Source organism: Vulpes vulpes, chromosome 1, assembly GCF_048418805.1.
Source record: "Vulpes vulpes isolate BD-2025 chromosome 1, VulVul3, whole genome shotgun sequence".
Taxonomy (NCBI): Eukaryota; Metazoa; Chordata; class Mammalia; order Carnivora; family Canidae; genus Vulpes; species Vulpes vulpes.
In genome coordinates this window covers 126871181-126884717 of record NC_132780.1, presented here as the reverse complement: position 1 = coordinate 126884717, position 13537 = coordinate 126871181, and the positions used below count along the sequence as shown (strand labels likewise).

Genomic DNA, 13537 nt, shown 5'->3' with positions numbered 1-13537 from the left:
TTGTCTGGTTTTGGTATTAGGGTAATGCTGGCTTCATAATGAATTGGGAAGTATTTACTTTGCTTCTGTTTTCAGGAAGAGTTTGTGTAAAATTGATACTTTTTCTTCCTTAATGTTACATGACATTTACCAGTGAAGCCATCTGGACCTAGAGCTTTTTTTGCGGGAAGTTTTTAAACTATAGATTCAGTTTAATTAATAGATTAGGAATTTCTTCTTTTTTAAATCTATTTCTTCTTTTTTTTTTTTAATAGAAAGTTTGATTACTACATAAAGTTAATAGGATATAATAATTTGCTATAAAATTTACATCTTTATTTCATGGAAATAAATTTTTATGACAGTGATAATACATATTTCAATATTTTATTTTCTTCAGAAATGGTCACTAGGTTTGACATTCTTGTGACATTGAAGGTCTTTAGCAGATTAAAGTATTATTTAAAATTTTAAAGCAATCTCAAAATTAGAGAAAAATGCAATTATGGCACAAAGCAGTTCTGAGCCATTTAAGATTAAATTATCCATTTCTTCTCTGTTTTTTTTTTTAAGATTTATTTATTTGAGATAAAGCACTAGAGTGTGCGAGTGGGAGGGGCAGAGGGAGAGGAAGAGAGAGTCTCAAGCAGACTGTGCTGAGTGCAGAGCCACGAGGGATATATCCCATGACCCTGAGATCACCACCTGAGCTGAAACCAAGATTTGGATACTCAACTGACTCTACCACCCAGGCACTCCCACTTATGCTTTAATGAGCTTTAGTAGGTTTTGTCTTTGTAGGGATTTATCCATTTTACCTTAGGGGTTGACTATATTGACAAGTTGTTCATTATTATTTCCTTGTTATTCCTTTAATGACTGTAGTATTTGTAGCAATCATTATTAATCCTTAATAATACTATTAATCCTGTTATTGGTAATTTGTAGATTCTTTTTTTCCTGACAGTCTGGTTAGAGGCTTATCAGTTTTATTGATTTTAAACAACTAGCTTTACGTTTTAATGATTTCTCTTCTGTTTTCTAGGTCATTGATTTCTGTCCTTTCTCTTTTTCCTTCTGTGTAGTTTGGGTTTGACTTAATTTTCTTTTTCTGTGTGGGTGCTTTTTTATTTAAGATGGAATCTTAGTCATTAATTTCAGACTTTTCTATTATATCTGTGAGTTCTATAATTTCTCTGTAAGTGCTTCTTTAACTCCATAGCACAAATTTTTTTTCTAGCTACAAGAGAAACTAATAAATGTAATTTTTTGGCTGGACATATTTTCTTTTATAGACATCATTAGGATTCTATAAGAAATCAGAAGAGAATGGATATTGGATAGGAAGTTAGTAGTGTCACCATGGAGACAGTCTTTAAAATCAAGCTACATGGGCAGCCCCGGTGGCTTAGTGGTTTAGTGCCACCTGCAGCCCAGGGTGTGATCCTGGAGACCTGGGATCGAGTCCCATGTCAGGCTCCCAGCATGGAGCCTGCTTCTCCCTCTGCCTGTGTCTCTGCCTGCCTCTCTCTCTCTCTGTGTTTCTCATGAATAAATAAATAAATAAATAAATAAATAAATAAATCTTTAAAAAAAAATAAAAAAATAATAAAATCAAGCTACATGCTGTGCATTGTCATTATTGTAAACCTACAATCCACCTAAAAGCCATTGAAGGTCATGTGGGCATTTTACTTGCCCTTTTTTTTTTGGTAGTAGATTAGTCTTAAATTTATTTAACATTTTTCCTTTAATTTTTTTACTATATGATTAGCATATAGTAAAAGCCAAAATGAGGTTCTTTTAGTTTTTTGTTAGCAACACATACATTTTTTACCTTTTTATTGTGGAAAATTTTCAGCATGTTCAAAAGTAGAAGGAACTTGGGACACCTGGGTGGCCTAGTCGGTTAAGTGTCTGCCTTTGGCTCAGGTCGTGATCTCAGAGTCCTAGGATCAAGCCCCCATCAGGCTCCTTGCTCAGCTGGGAGTTGACTTCTCTCTCTCCCTTTGTCCCTCCATATCCCCTGCTCGCTTTCTCTCTCACTAATTCTCGCTCTCTCTCAAATAAATAAAATCTTTTTTAAAAAAGCCAGAAAACAAAAGTGGAAGGAATTAATTGAGCATCTATGTATCTGTTAGCTAATTGCAGTAATCATTGCACATGGCCAGTCTTGTTTCATTTATACCCCATTGTAGTCACATTATTTTGAAATGAATCTCAGAATTCATCTTTTCATTCATTAATACTTTGGCATGTATCTTTAAAAGATAAAGACTCTATTTTTTTTAAAACACAATCATAATACCAGTAACACACGCTTTAAGAAATTAACAGCAATTCTTTAATATCATGAGATGTCTAGTGTTCAACTTTTGGTTACCTTACAAAATTTTTTTTTTAAATAATTTGAGTTAGGGTTTAAATAAGTTCCACTGAAATAACCGATATTTTGTGATTCAGTCAGTTTAGTGATATTGGTGACAGAACTTTACGTAGGGGACAACTGTTGACATTTGCATTTCTCATGATCACAGTGAAGCCCTTCATTGTAATTAAGCTTGGGAAAACATAGCTGTCATTTTTTCATATTCTATATGCTGTTTTGTTTTGATTTGAATGTTAGATTTTTTGCAAAATTATGATTACTGAATTTATTAATATCCTTCTCTGTCGGAGCGTTGCTATGTGAAGAACATAGTGATAAGCAAGGTAGACATCCTTTCCCATGTGGAGTCATTTTAAAAACTAATGTTTTCGCTGTATATTTAAAGCCTGCTTATATTTTTCTGGGCTGAGAATAAACTATTTTCTAGATTCTATTCATTTTGACAAAGAAAACCTGTGTTTGCAACACCATTATGCCAGGTGGTATAATTATTAATATATAATTAAAAACCAGGTGGTTTTTATTTTTGTTTTTAAAATATACATTCCATCTTGGCTGTGTAAGACAAAGTTGTAGCATTCAAATAGCTTAAAATTTAGGAAAGAGATACACTCAGCAGAAAGGAATATTGGCAACCTGGTTCTGTTTCTTATTTCCTATTTGACTTTATCTGTTTTTTTGGTTTAACGGTTTTCTTTTTTTTTTTTACCCATGTTTTATGACTGCATCTCGCAGGAGAGCCTTATAGATGCAAGTGAAGACAGCCAGCTAGAAGCTGCCATCAGAGCCTCCTTGCAAGAGACACACTTTGATTCAACACAGACAAAACAGGATAGCCGCTCAGATGAAGAATCTGAATCTGAACTTTTTTCTGGCAGTGAGGAGTTCATATCCGTTTGTGGCTCTGATGAAGAAGAGGAGATAGAAAATCTTGCCAAGTCCAGAAAATCTCCCCACAAAGATCTGGGGCACAGAAAAGAGGAGAATAGAAGGCCACTGACTGAGCCCCCAGCCAGAACTGAGCCTGGAACAGCCACAAACCACCAAGGATTGCCAGCTGTGGATTCAGAAATATTAGAGATGTCACCTGAAAAATCAGATGGGATAGTGGAGGGCATAGATGTAAATGGTGAGTTACATTCTAGACCTGCTTTATTTAAAACTTGAATGTTACTGAAGGGGTTGATTTGTTTAGTCCTCTGTCTTAAGCTCTTACTATCTTTTTTTTTTTTTTTTTTTTTTTTTAAACTTTCCTTTAGGACCAAAAGCACAACTGATGTTGCGGTATCCAGATGGGAAAAGGGAACAGATCACTCTTCCAGAGCAAGCTAAACTGCTGGTAAGTATATTTAATTGACAGTGTTTACTCGAAGCATAGAAACTTACTTAATTGGCATAATTGGCTTTATGATTCTTTGAAATAGATGGTAGGTATTCAGTCTGGCCTCTAGAAGATTGTGGTGAATCTTCTTGTGGATAACTTTATTTCCTTCTCAGATTATCTTACGCAAGTCACACAGGGTTTGTCCAGTCAAGGATTTTCTATCTTATGGCTGCATGGGATGGAAACCCAACTGAAATCATTACCTGGGAAAGGGGAGCAGGATTGTTTGAAGATTATAGTGGGGCTCCTGGGTATCCTAGTAGCTGAAACTGCAAAGTGGTTAAGAACCAAGATTGTTTTCCTGTGTATTTCTCTCATGGGATCTGTTTTGTTTCCCTTTTCCAATTTTCTGCTTCACATCATTCTTCTATATATATATTGGTGGTTTTTGTTTACCTCTAAACTTACACATGGTTTATCGAAGTGATGCTGAGGGCATCAGCCTTTACGTCTAAAGTCCACAGCTGATGGGCCTTCCCTCTGTTTCTAATTCCTGGAAAAGAGAATGGGTCTAATTAGCTTAGCTTAGCCTATGAGTGAATCCCCCTTGGGTCAGGCCACTTGCTGTGGCTGGAGATAATTAATATGATTCTTCAAGACTGTATGACTGAAGTACAAAAAGGTTCTGGTCGCTGGTGCTGATACCCAGAACTGTCTCCCTGGTCTAGTATTTGGAAGGGAATGGGAGAGAGATAGTAGATACAGCAAGTTTGTTTGTTTGTTTATTTATTAAAAGATCTTATTTATTTATTCATGAGAGACAGACAGAGAGGCAGAGACACAGGCAGAGGGAGAAGCAGGCTCCATGCAGGGAGCCCGACGTGGGACTCGATCCTAGGTCTCCAGGATCAGGCCCTGGGCTGAAGGCAGACGCTAAACTGCTGAGCCACCCGGGGATCCCGATACAGCAAGTTTAGATCACTTTTTTGAGAGGTTTGGTTTTGAAGCTAGAGAGAGAGAATGGGCAATAATCAGAGGGGAAAAAATGATTGAAGGAGCAGCTGAGCATGTTTAAGTTTGATGGGAAGCATCTAGAGAGAGTGAGATGTTGAAGATGTGTGTCAAAGGGGTATTGTAGTGGGATGGTTTCTGAAAAGGCAAGAAGGAATTCAGTGCACAGGTGGCACAGATAGATAGACATCTAGGTGTAGGTGGACTGAAGAACATATATCCAAAGAATTATATTGGCCCTTTCACGAGGGTAAGCTTTGCTTATGTGAAAGAATAATTTGAAGTTCATATCTTATCTGATATAAAAATGAATATAAGATATTTAATTCTTTAAATATTCCTTCTTTTTATTTCCATCTAACAGCTTTGTCTTTCTCTTATTTTTCATAGGCTTTGGTGAAGCACGTCCAGTCTAAAGGATATCCAAATGAACGTTTTGAACTTCTCACCAACTTCCCTCGAAGGAAACTCTCTCACCTGGACTATGACATTACATTACAGGAGGCAGGCCTTTGTCCTCAAGAGACTGTCTTTGTACAGGAAAGAAATTAACATCATGGCCTGACCTCTCTCAGCTTACCCCTTTTTCCCCTTTTCCTGTGAGATACCATGTCACTAAGTATGCATTTTGGCTCATAGGACCATAGAGCCAAAGTTGGGCAAGCAAGTCACCTGCCTTCTCTTTTATTTCTTGCTTTCTCCTATATTCAGTCTGTTTACCCCCTCCCTCCACCTTTTCACTCCTCTTCTATTTTCTTCTTTTTCCTACTATTCTTTCTTTCTTACCTAATCTGGTGACCAAATGGAAGTATAAGGATTAGACCTCCTAGTACTGGCAGCAGGAAATGTGTGTTCCAATAAGTGGTCTCTTGCACGGCACTTTTTTGGGATCAAATGATAATGTTACTCCTCAGACTCCTTGGGTAAAGGAATGGCTACATTCAGAATAAGAACAACCTTCCGTTTTTGTAAGCCCCATTTTTGGTAGGGAAATGAAACTCTATATAACACATGTTTTGTTTGTTATTCATGTAAGAAATATCATGTGACAAAATATCCAGGCTTTTGTTTACATGGAAAAAGCATCCCTTATAATTATTGCTCATCAGATTTAAAATTTTTTCAACGGATTCCCATGTTCCCAAGCTAGAATTATTTCCATGGTGTGTGTTATTGGCAGAACGAGTGTTAAATGTAGTAGGGTGAGTAGCATGGGTGGCTTTCAATATCCTAGCCTGAAACAGCTTTCTTCATTATTACTTTATAAACTGTATTGATCCTGCTAGTCCTGAAATGGACATTTGGTGAGGCTATTATGCTGAGTAAGATAGGAATGTGCTTGCTGTTTTTGCCAGTACAGCATATTAGTTCCTTTGGCCCTTCCATTGTATGGGTCTGCACGTGATCTATGGGAAGGCAGCTGTTCAATAATCATGCAGTACAACGGCTTGTAGTTGTAACCACTGTGGTTATTGATTGTCCTATGTGCTTTAAGGCATACTTACGTATGTCCTGGGGGGAAAAAGAATATGCGGCTGAGAGTTGCTAACCATGTTCCTACGGTTAGAATGATTCATTTTTTTACCCCTGGTTGGAATAGTTTCTAAAAGGCTCTGGTGACTGAATGAGCTTATTAATTCCTCTACTGTTTTCTTGCAAAAGGTATCAAAACTGAAAGCCTCTGTAAGGGGAAGACCTTTAAATTCAATTTATAAGACATTTAGTAAGGGAGGTGGAGAAGATTATTGGCAATCTTCAGATATTGTGGGGTTTTTCTGTCAACAAAAGCCACATTCAAAATATAGTTGGTGAAAGCTTTTTTCAGTATTATTTAGAAGAGACCATCGTGAATCTATGTAATACTGTTTGACTTATCACCTTCACTGTATGCTCAATTCTTATTTTGAGCTTTAAATAGAGTCCTCTGAAGGGGTAGTAACTATTCTGGTGGCAAAATCAGGACTTTAACCTTGTTATATAGAATGGGCCTATTTTGTCAATTGGGAATTTGGATCAATTGATTCTTCTGCTTGAGGAACATAAATTGCGATTGCTCAGAGACCTTAGGTTCCCAGGTACTTTAAGATCGCTTTCTTGGCAACGGGGGGATTAAAAAAAAGATGCTTACATGTTGCTAGTACACAATTAGAGAATATGGTTTCTAATGGTTGGATTTAGAGGGACCCTTCCTAAAGAATGAGTTGTGTATCTCCTCAAGGAAATCATGGAAAATTCTGTTTATTCTTCAGTGAGTCCTTTTGAATTAATGTTCTTACATTTTTTTCTAAGTCTGTGTAAGTGCTTATGTATAAGTATATAATTGTATAAATATTTATAAATATATTTATATAATTACAATTTCATTTATACCTTGAGTCAAAGTTCTCTCTTTAGATTGGTGACTGAGTGATACCATTTTGGTGTTTTTTCATAGGCTCCTGAGGCTAACTAGCAGCTTCTGATTTATTGAGGAAACATGGTTTTCATGTTAATTCCTCAGTTGTATCTCTGAACTTGGATAATACACTTGCTATCTGAGGAATAAAGCTATATACTAGCAAAGGTGCAGTAGAGGTTTAAAAACTGTTGGTAGTAGACAAGGTCAGAAATCTTAAAATTCAGGGAGGCACAGGGTAAGAACTGAGGGTATGCCCAGCTTTGGTGCTATGATGGCACCCATCTCCACTCTCAGCAGAGTCACAGCTAAAGCCCAAATCTGTCAGAAATGTGAAGTCAAGAATTTTCCCTGTGGGACTCTTTCATTCTTTTACCTACTAAGTTCTCTTTATAAAACATATCTCAAGAACCCGAGGCATGTTCATTAATGGTAGGATGTAGTTCTACTTTTTTGATGAGGTCAGCCGTGGCATATCCATTTATGAGAAACCAAAGTGACTTTTTCAACTTGGATTACAGTGAGATGCCCGAGTATATATAAAATGATTTAAGTAAGCATATCAGAGACACAGAGCATGAGATACTGATCCAACTTAGATACAACTGGTGTTTAGAGTACAAGATGTAGAGGATTTTATTTTATTTTGAGGCAGAAATGTAATTATCCTGGGCTTGATGCAGAGGCCTATGGGGGAAGGGTTATAGATTCTATGGGAAGAGTAAGGACTATTGCTTCGCTCATTAACAAATTCAGTAAGTAGTAAGCTTCCTCCAGTTTGTCTTATTCCCTCTGTAAATTCCTTTGCTCTGTGGAGGAGAGATTTTATTGAATAGATGAAATGAGACTAGTAAGATTAGTTAAAAATAGTCATTCTTTGTAGGTATTGGAAACAGCTTGAAAGAAAACGTGGAGAGGAAAAGAATGAGATAGACTTTAAGAGGGACAAATACAGGGAGATGGAATGAAAACTAGTGGGGAAAAAGACAGGAAACATCTTTTGAATTTGATTTAGAAAGCAATCAGAGAAGAGGACAGCCAAATGTGGGAAGAATGGGGAACTAATTTTGAGTAACTAGCATGTGTTAGGTATTTTCTGTGTGTTTTTTCCCTTAATCTTCCTAAGAACTCTGCAAAGTACATATTCTCACCATTTTATAGATAGGATGAAATTGAAGTTTGGAGAACTTTCTCAGGATGTCACAGCTAGTAATTGGCAAAATGAAAATTGACATCCAGAGTCCATTCTTTTTTCACTGTCTTGCTGTTGTCCCCTACAACAGAGGAATCAGTTTACGTAAAAGGCTATCTTCCTGTTGTTTGACTCTGTAAATTAACATTTGGTTTTGTTTCCTTAAAGCTTGTGGGATTTGCACTATGCCTATAAATTCTTATTTACACCACTGTTTTGAGGGACTGATTATTGCTTTTTTAAAAAAATGATGCACTGATGAAAACGTGAAAGGAAAATATGTGGCATTATTTGCCAAGAATAAATGGAGAGGATAAAAAAATAATTTTATCTTTTTTTTAACCTTTTTGGAGAAAAGATACAATTTTCTTTGTCCCATACATACCAGATTATTGAACTCTCTATGTGTATGTTTTTAAATCTGTAACATTCTACTTCCTTGACTTTAGTAGAAGTCAGTAAGTATTTATTGAGTCCTAGTTCCACCTTTTGTAACTACTAGACTTAGGACATGACTTTTATCAGTAAGGTACACCCAACACCCAAACAGGAAAGGATTATTGATCCTACAATTAAAGATTTTAGCTAGCAAGGATCTCAGTTGGACACTTATGGAAATACCTGAGAGAGCCACTGGCAACTGAAAGTGAAGGAATGATTTAATTTCTCTACCCCCCTACAAATCGAATGTATGTATAAAGAAGCACTATATGTGGGCATAAGTGCACTTGGGTGACAGTCCTGCTACTAATAGAGAATTGGTCTAGATCAATAGTTCTCTGTCTTCTCAAGTAAAAGGACTATTAAAATCTGGCAGGAGTGGGGAATTGTGGGGTTAAGTATTAATAACTAAGTCCATAGATAAAATGTAAATGTGCATATGGAATTGCAGACCCTTTGCAAAAACTCTAGGAACCCACAGATTGTAAACCACCGATTAGAGTATCTTTGAAGTCCTTTCCACTCTAAAATTTTATGCTTCTAGTTTCTCTTCTCTTTATTATCCCTGGGCTAATTAAAAGTTTACTTGTTAATCAATTCCTCTGTTTTTTTTCTGTGTCCAGGTTTCATTTGCCCAATAACTTTATGTAACCTCACTGTGATGACTGAAATCTCCAAAAAAGAAGAGTATCATAGTTCTAAATCTAGTAATCTTTTTTTTTTTTTTTAAAGATTTTATTTATTTATTCATCAGGGACACAGAGAGAGAGAGAGGCAGAGATACAGCCAGAGGGAGAAGCAGGCTCCATGCAGGGAGCCTGATGTGGGATTTGATCCCAGGACTCCAGGATCACACCCTGGGCTGAAGGCGCTAAATCGCTGAGCCACCCGGGCTGCCCTAGTAATGATCTTTTAAACACAATTCATTAATTTAAAAAACTTCACGCTGTGTTTCTAATCGGTATTAAGTATGACTAAAATGTAATTAATGAGCTAAATACTTCACTGACAACAGAGTTAAATTTTATTTTACCTGTGTGCTTAACAAAGCACTGTACTTGCTGAGCAACTGTTGATTTGTATAAGTTGCAGAATTTATACTTGGTTTTGGCAGAAACAACTTTTTCAAGATTTGGTGAGGTTGACTTTTAAAAATACTTCCTATCTCACAGAATGTATCTCCATTATGCCATTCATATTGTCTTTCTTTGGCTCTCTTTCACTTAGCTACTCAATAGTAAATCATAGGATGCAGGTTGATGAATAAGTGATGACTTGTGTAAAACTAAATGAGAGTCGGGAGAACCAACCCTGCTGATGAATGTGGCAGTTTTCCAATATTACAAGCCTTGATGAAAAGGCTACTTAAAGACAGCTGTGTCCTATGAATATTCAACTTCATTGATTTGCCTTGCGTAGCATATCAACTTGCCTTGAAACTTAGTATTGCATTGTACACGGTTTAGTGGCAAAAATGTTCTTCTGTGCAGAGAATAACCAACAGAATACCAAGGCACTATCTTGATTTCTCCTGTTCTATAGAAATTTAGTATTTCGGTGACAGTGATTTTGGTCTTTGACTCACCTATGTGTCAACACTGCTGGATGGCTTAGAATCAGGAATTTTTTTTTTTATAGAGATTATGACGACCTTGATTGTTTTCCCATGAAGTAAACTTGTAATTAAATTATTGGATGTGATGATGAGACCGTTAATGAGAAAATCCTTTCATCTTACTTTCTCTTTTACTTTGCCATTTTCTATTCTCGTCTTTTTAGACATTCATTCACTGAAAACTAGGTATGATTTTTAATGAAATTAGCTGTGTTTTTAAAATTCCATTTCTGTGTTTGAGTATGTAACATTTTAAATTATTTTCATAATTTAATGCATAAGGGAACAATTTGAAGCAAATGTTTTTATAGCTCGTTTTCTCTGTCTACCTAAAAATTCTCTTGTTCCAAATACAGAACGGCTAACACCAGGAGACACCTTCCCCTTTTTTGGCCTATGGAATGCTGTTGTACTGCTTAGAATCTCAGTCATTGTCACAAACACGATAATTTTTGGTTCATGCCATTCTTTGCCATACGATCTCCTACTAGAGTTGAGCAATCCAATATGAACTACTTCAATAAAATGAGTTAGCATTTCTGAAAATTATTTTCAAGAGATGGCCAGATTTACTTGTAGGATTAGAGATACAAATACCAGTAATAGTATTTTGCCCAAGAACAATCCCACATTAATCTCTAAATATGGGAAGTTGCTTTGTTGTACTTAATTCTGTGGCAACAAACTTGTTGTTGCTTATTTCCTGTACAGAAATCAAAATGCCCTGAGATTTTATATCCCTTACAGGGTCACTTAAGTTTTCAAATAGGAACAATAGTCCAGCTACACTGGACTGAACATAAGGAAATTTTATATGTATCAAAACGAGTTATTTAACTAGGCTACCATGAATCATTGATTTATAAGGTGTAAATAAAATGGGAGCATTTCAAATCATTGGATACGTTCTGACCTGGAATTATTCTCCTTTTCTTAAAATCTTTTTAATTTGCTTCTTTCATAGACTCAGTATGAGCATCTTAACTAAGAAGGGAGAGAGTCTTGATCTGGAGCTATCCTCTGCCATTCTGGTTTTTTTTTTTTTTTTTTTTTGTCAAGCTTGCTGGCTCTAGAAGAGTACATGTTATTTCAAATTAATGACATTGGAATGCTGATGCTCAGTTGAGTATCTTAATGTTTTCAACAAAATGGTTTGATAGTATGTTTTTCTCAGATTTCTGTGTTCTTAATAATGGAAAAATATCAATTAAATGGTGTGATTCGAAATATAAATAAGTTTTTTCCCCTAATCATATGTTCTTAACTTTTTGATGATTTATTTCCCTCTCAGTTAAACCTCAGTGAAGTTACCATTGCCACCAGAAAGTCCCCTTTTACTTGCTAATTAATTAGAATGAAAGTAGTATGTAACCCCCACTTTTTAGTTACTGAGTGTAGCAGGCTTGTACCAGGGGCTGTTTATCTTACCCATTTGGGGACTTGGGCCTTGTTACTTTCTTATGTTTGTCCCTTCAGTTTTGGAAAGGCTATTTAAAACTCTTGCTGGGAAACAAACAGTAAAGCTATGATATAATCCTCTAGTCTTAGATATAGAGAAATGAGTACCAGTTGATGCTAACATGATACTTAGACTTCTGAGGGGCTTTCATCCAAGCTTTGGCATGAATCTGTTAGATACAGTTTTTTCACTCCTTTAAAAATCTTTTTTAGAACGGTTTTCCTTTTGATTGTTAACAACTTCTAAGCATCTGGTGTCTCTTTTTTTAACCCTTTAATAAAAGTCCTTGTTTGAGTAGATTCTGATTGTTCCATGGATACTCTCAGGAGTGTTTGTAGGCTCTGTGCATGCTTTGTATGAGTTCAGTTTAAATAATGCGTTTTGAATCATCTGGGATGTCCCAATTCCGGCATGTCCTCACTAGTTGTGTTTTTTAAACGTTTTTCATGTCATTTTCCAAACTTCACTTTCCATCTTACTCAGAGAGGTTAATCAAGGAATGAAATTTGTTTGGGGAATAGGGAAGGGGGTGGGGTGGGGACTCAAGTGACGTCAGCTTGGGGTATTTGCTTTAAAGTGTTTCTCAAGCAGTTCCTAACAGTATTTAGAGATTCCCTGGGAATCCTTATTCTGGACTAAGTGGCAGTCTTAGTGAGATTTGCATTTTTAATGCAGGACAGGCTCTAAATTTAATTTGTAGTGTAACTTTGTTACTGAATCCAAGAAGATAATGGACAGAGACAGCGCTCCTACTGTAGTGTTTCTGGCAAGTGCTCCCTAAAATGCACATACAGTTCTCAGTTTTCTGGGCTTTTAATCCCATGGTGCTAGGAGATATTTGTTTCTGCAGCTCTTCTACAAAGTGGGAAGAAGGGTTTGGGACCAGTGAGCAAGGATCATCCACTAATTTTTTTTTGTTCACAACACACTAGAGACCCTCTTGTACATCTAGTTGGTGAAAATAAAGGTGCTAGGGAAAGCCTTAAATGTGAGGACCGGAGGCAGTGGAAAATGTATACTTGGAGGAAGAGAAAAACATGCCATTAGATAAAGCAGAGCTGTACTGCTGGCTAAGACTCAAAGGAACTTCCACTTGCTCTAAAACCAGGGAGATCTTAGATAACTGGGTGTGGTATATCTATAGATACACATGCTCTACAGGTAATCTCTAAAAAGAGGGTCTTTCAGTTGGTGATCCTCTGGGTTTTGGCTGTACCAAATTGTGAATATATTTGCTGTGTTGTACCCAGTTGCTTTATATTGGTACTGCAACTTGAAGGGGGGGTGGGGAGGGCACTCGGGGGGTGGGGGAGGGAGGGGAGTGGGATAAATCTTTTGAAGACATCAGCTCACTGTGCTGAGAGAGGGACCAAACTCAAGGAAACCTCTGATCTATAAATTCAACTGCTGCATTTTTTTATAAATACATGTAAATGTCCTGTTGTAATATTTGATCTTGGAAATAAAATCAAAAACTTTTCAGTATTAGTTTTTTTGGTATTGTTTTTGTGAGATAAGACTCCCTTAATATTATTTTAATTAATGTAATTCAGGCTTCAAAAGCTTACCCTCCTAATGTTTAGGACACAAGTATTTATTGACATAAGTTAATTCATAGTCGCATCATCAAGGATAACGTTTGCTCGCTTCTCTGCTACTAGTAGTATGTTGAACATTGATGGTAATGCTCCATGAATGTTGGACACATTGTCAGGAAATCGTTGGGTAAGCT

The 13537-nt window shown here is 36.5% G+C and overlaps 1 protein-coding gene across 1 annotated transcript in view; it reads left to right on the top strand.

Moving 5' to 3' along the window:
* UBXN7 (UBX domain protein 7) overlaps positions 1–7078 on the top strand; it is a 52014-nt gene extending 44936 nt beyond the window's left edge. The window contains exons 9-11 of the mRNA XM_025990268.2: positions 3104–3497; positions 3628–3707; positions 5094–7078. Coding sequence (XP_025846053.1) covers positions 3104–3497; positions 3628–3707; positions 5094–5255 — 636 coding nt within the window. The 3' untranslated portion in view covers positions 5256–7078. The remainder of the gene's footprint in view (positions 1–3103; positions 3498–3627; positions 3708–5093) is intronic.
* Positions 7079–13537: the final 6459 nt, after the last annotated feature.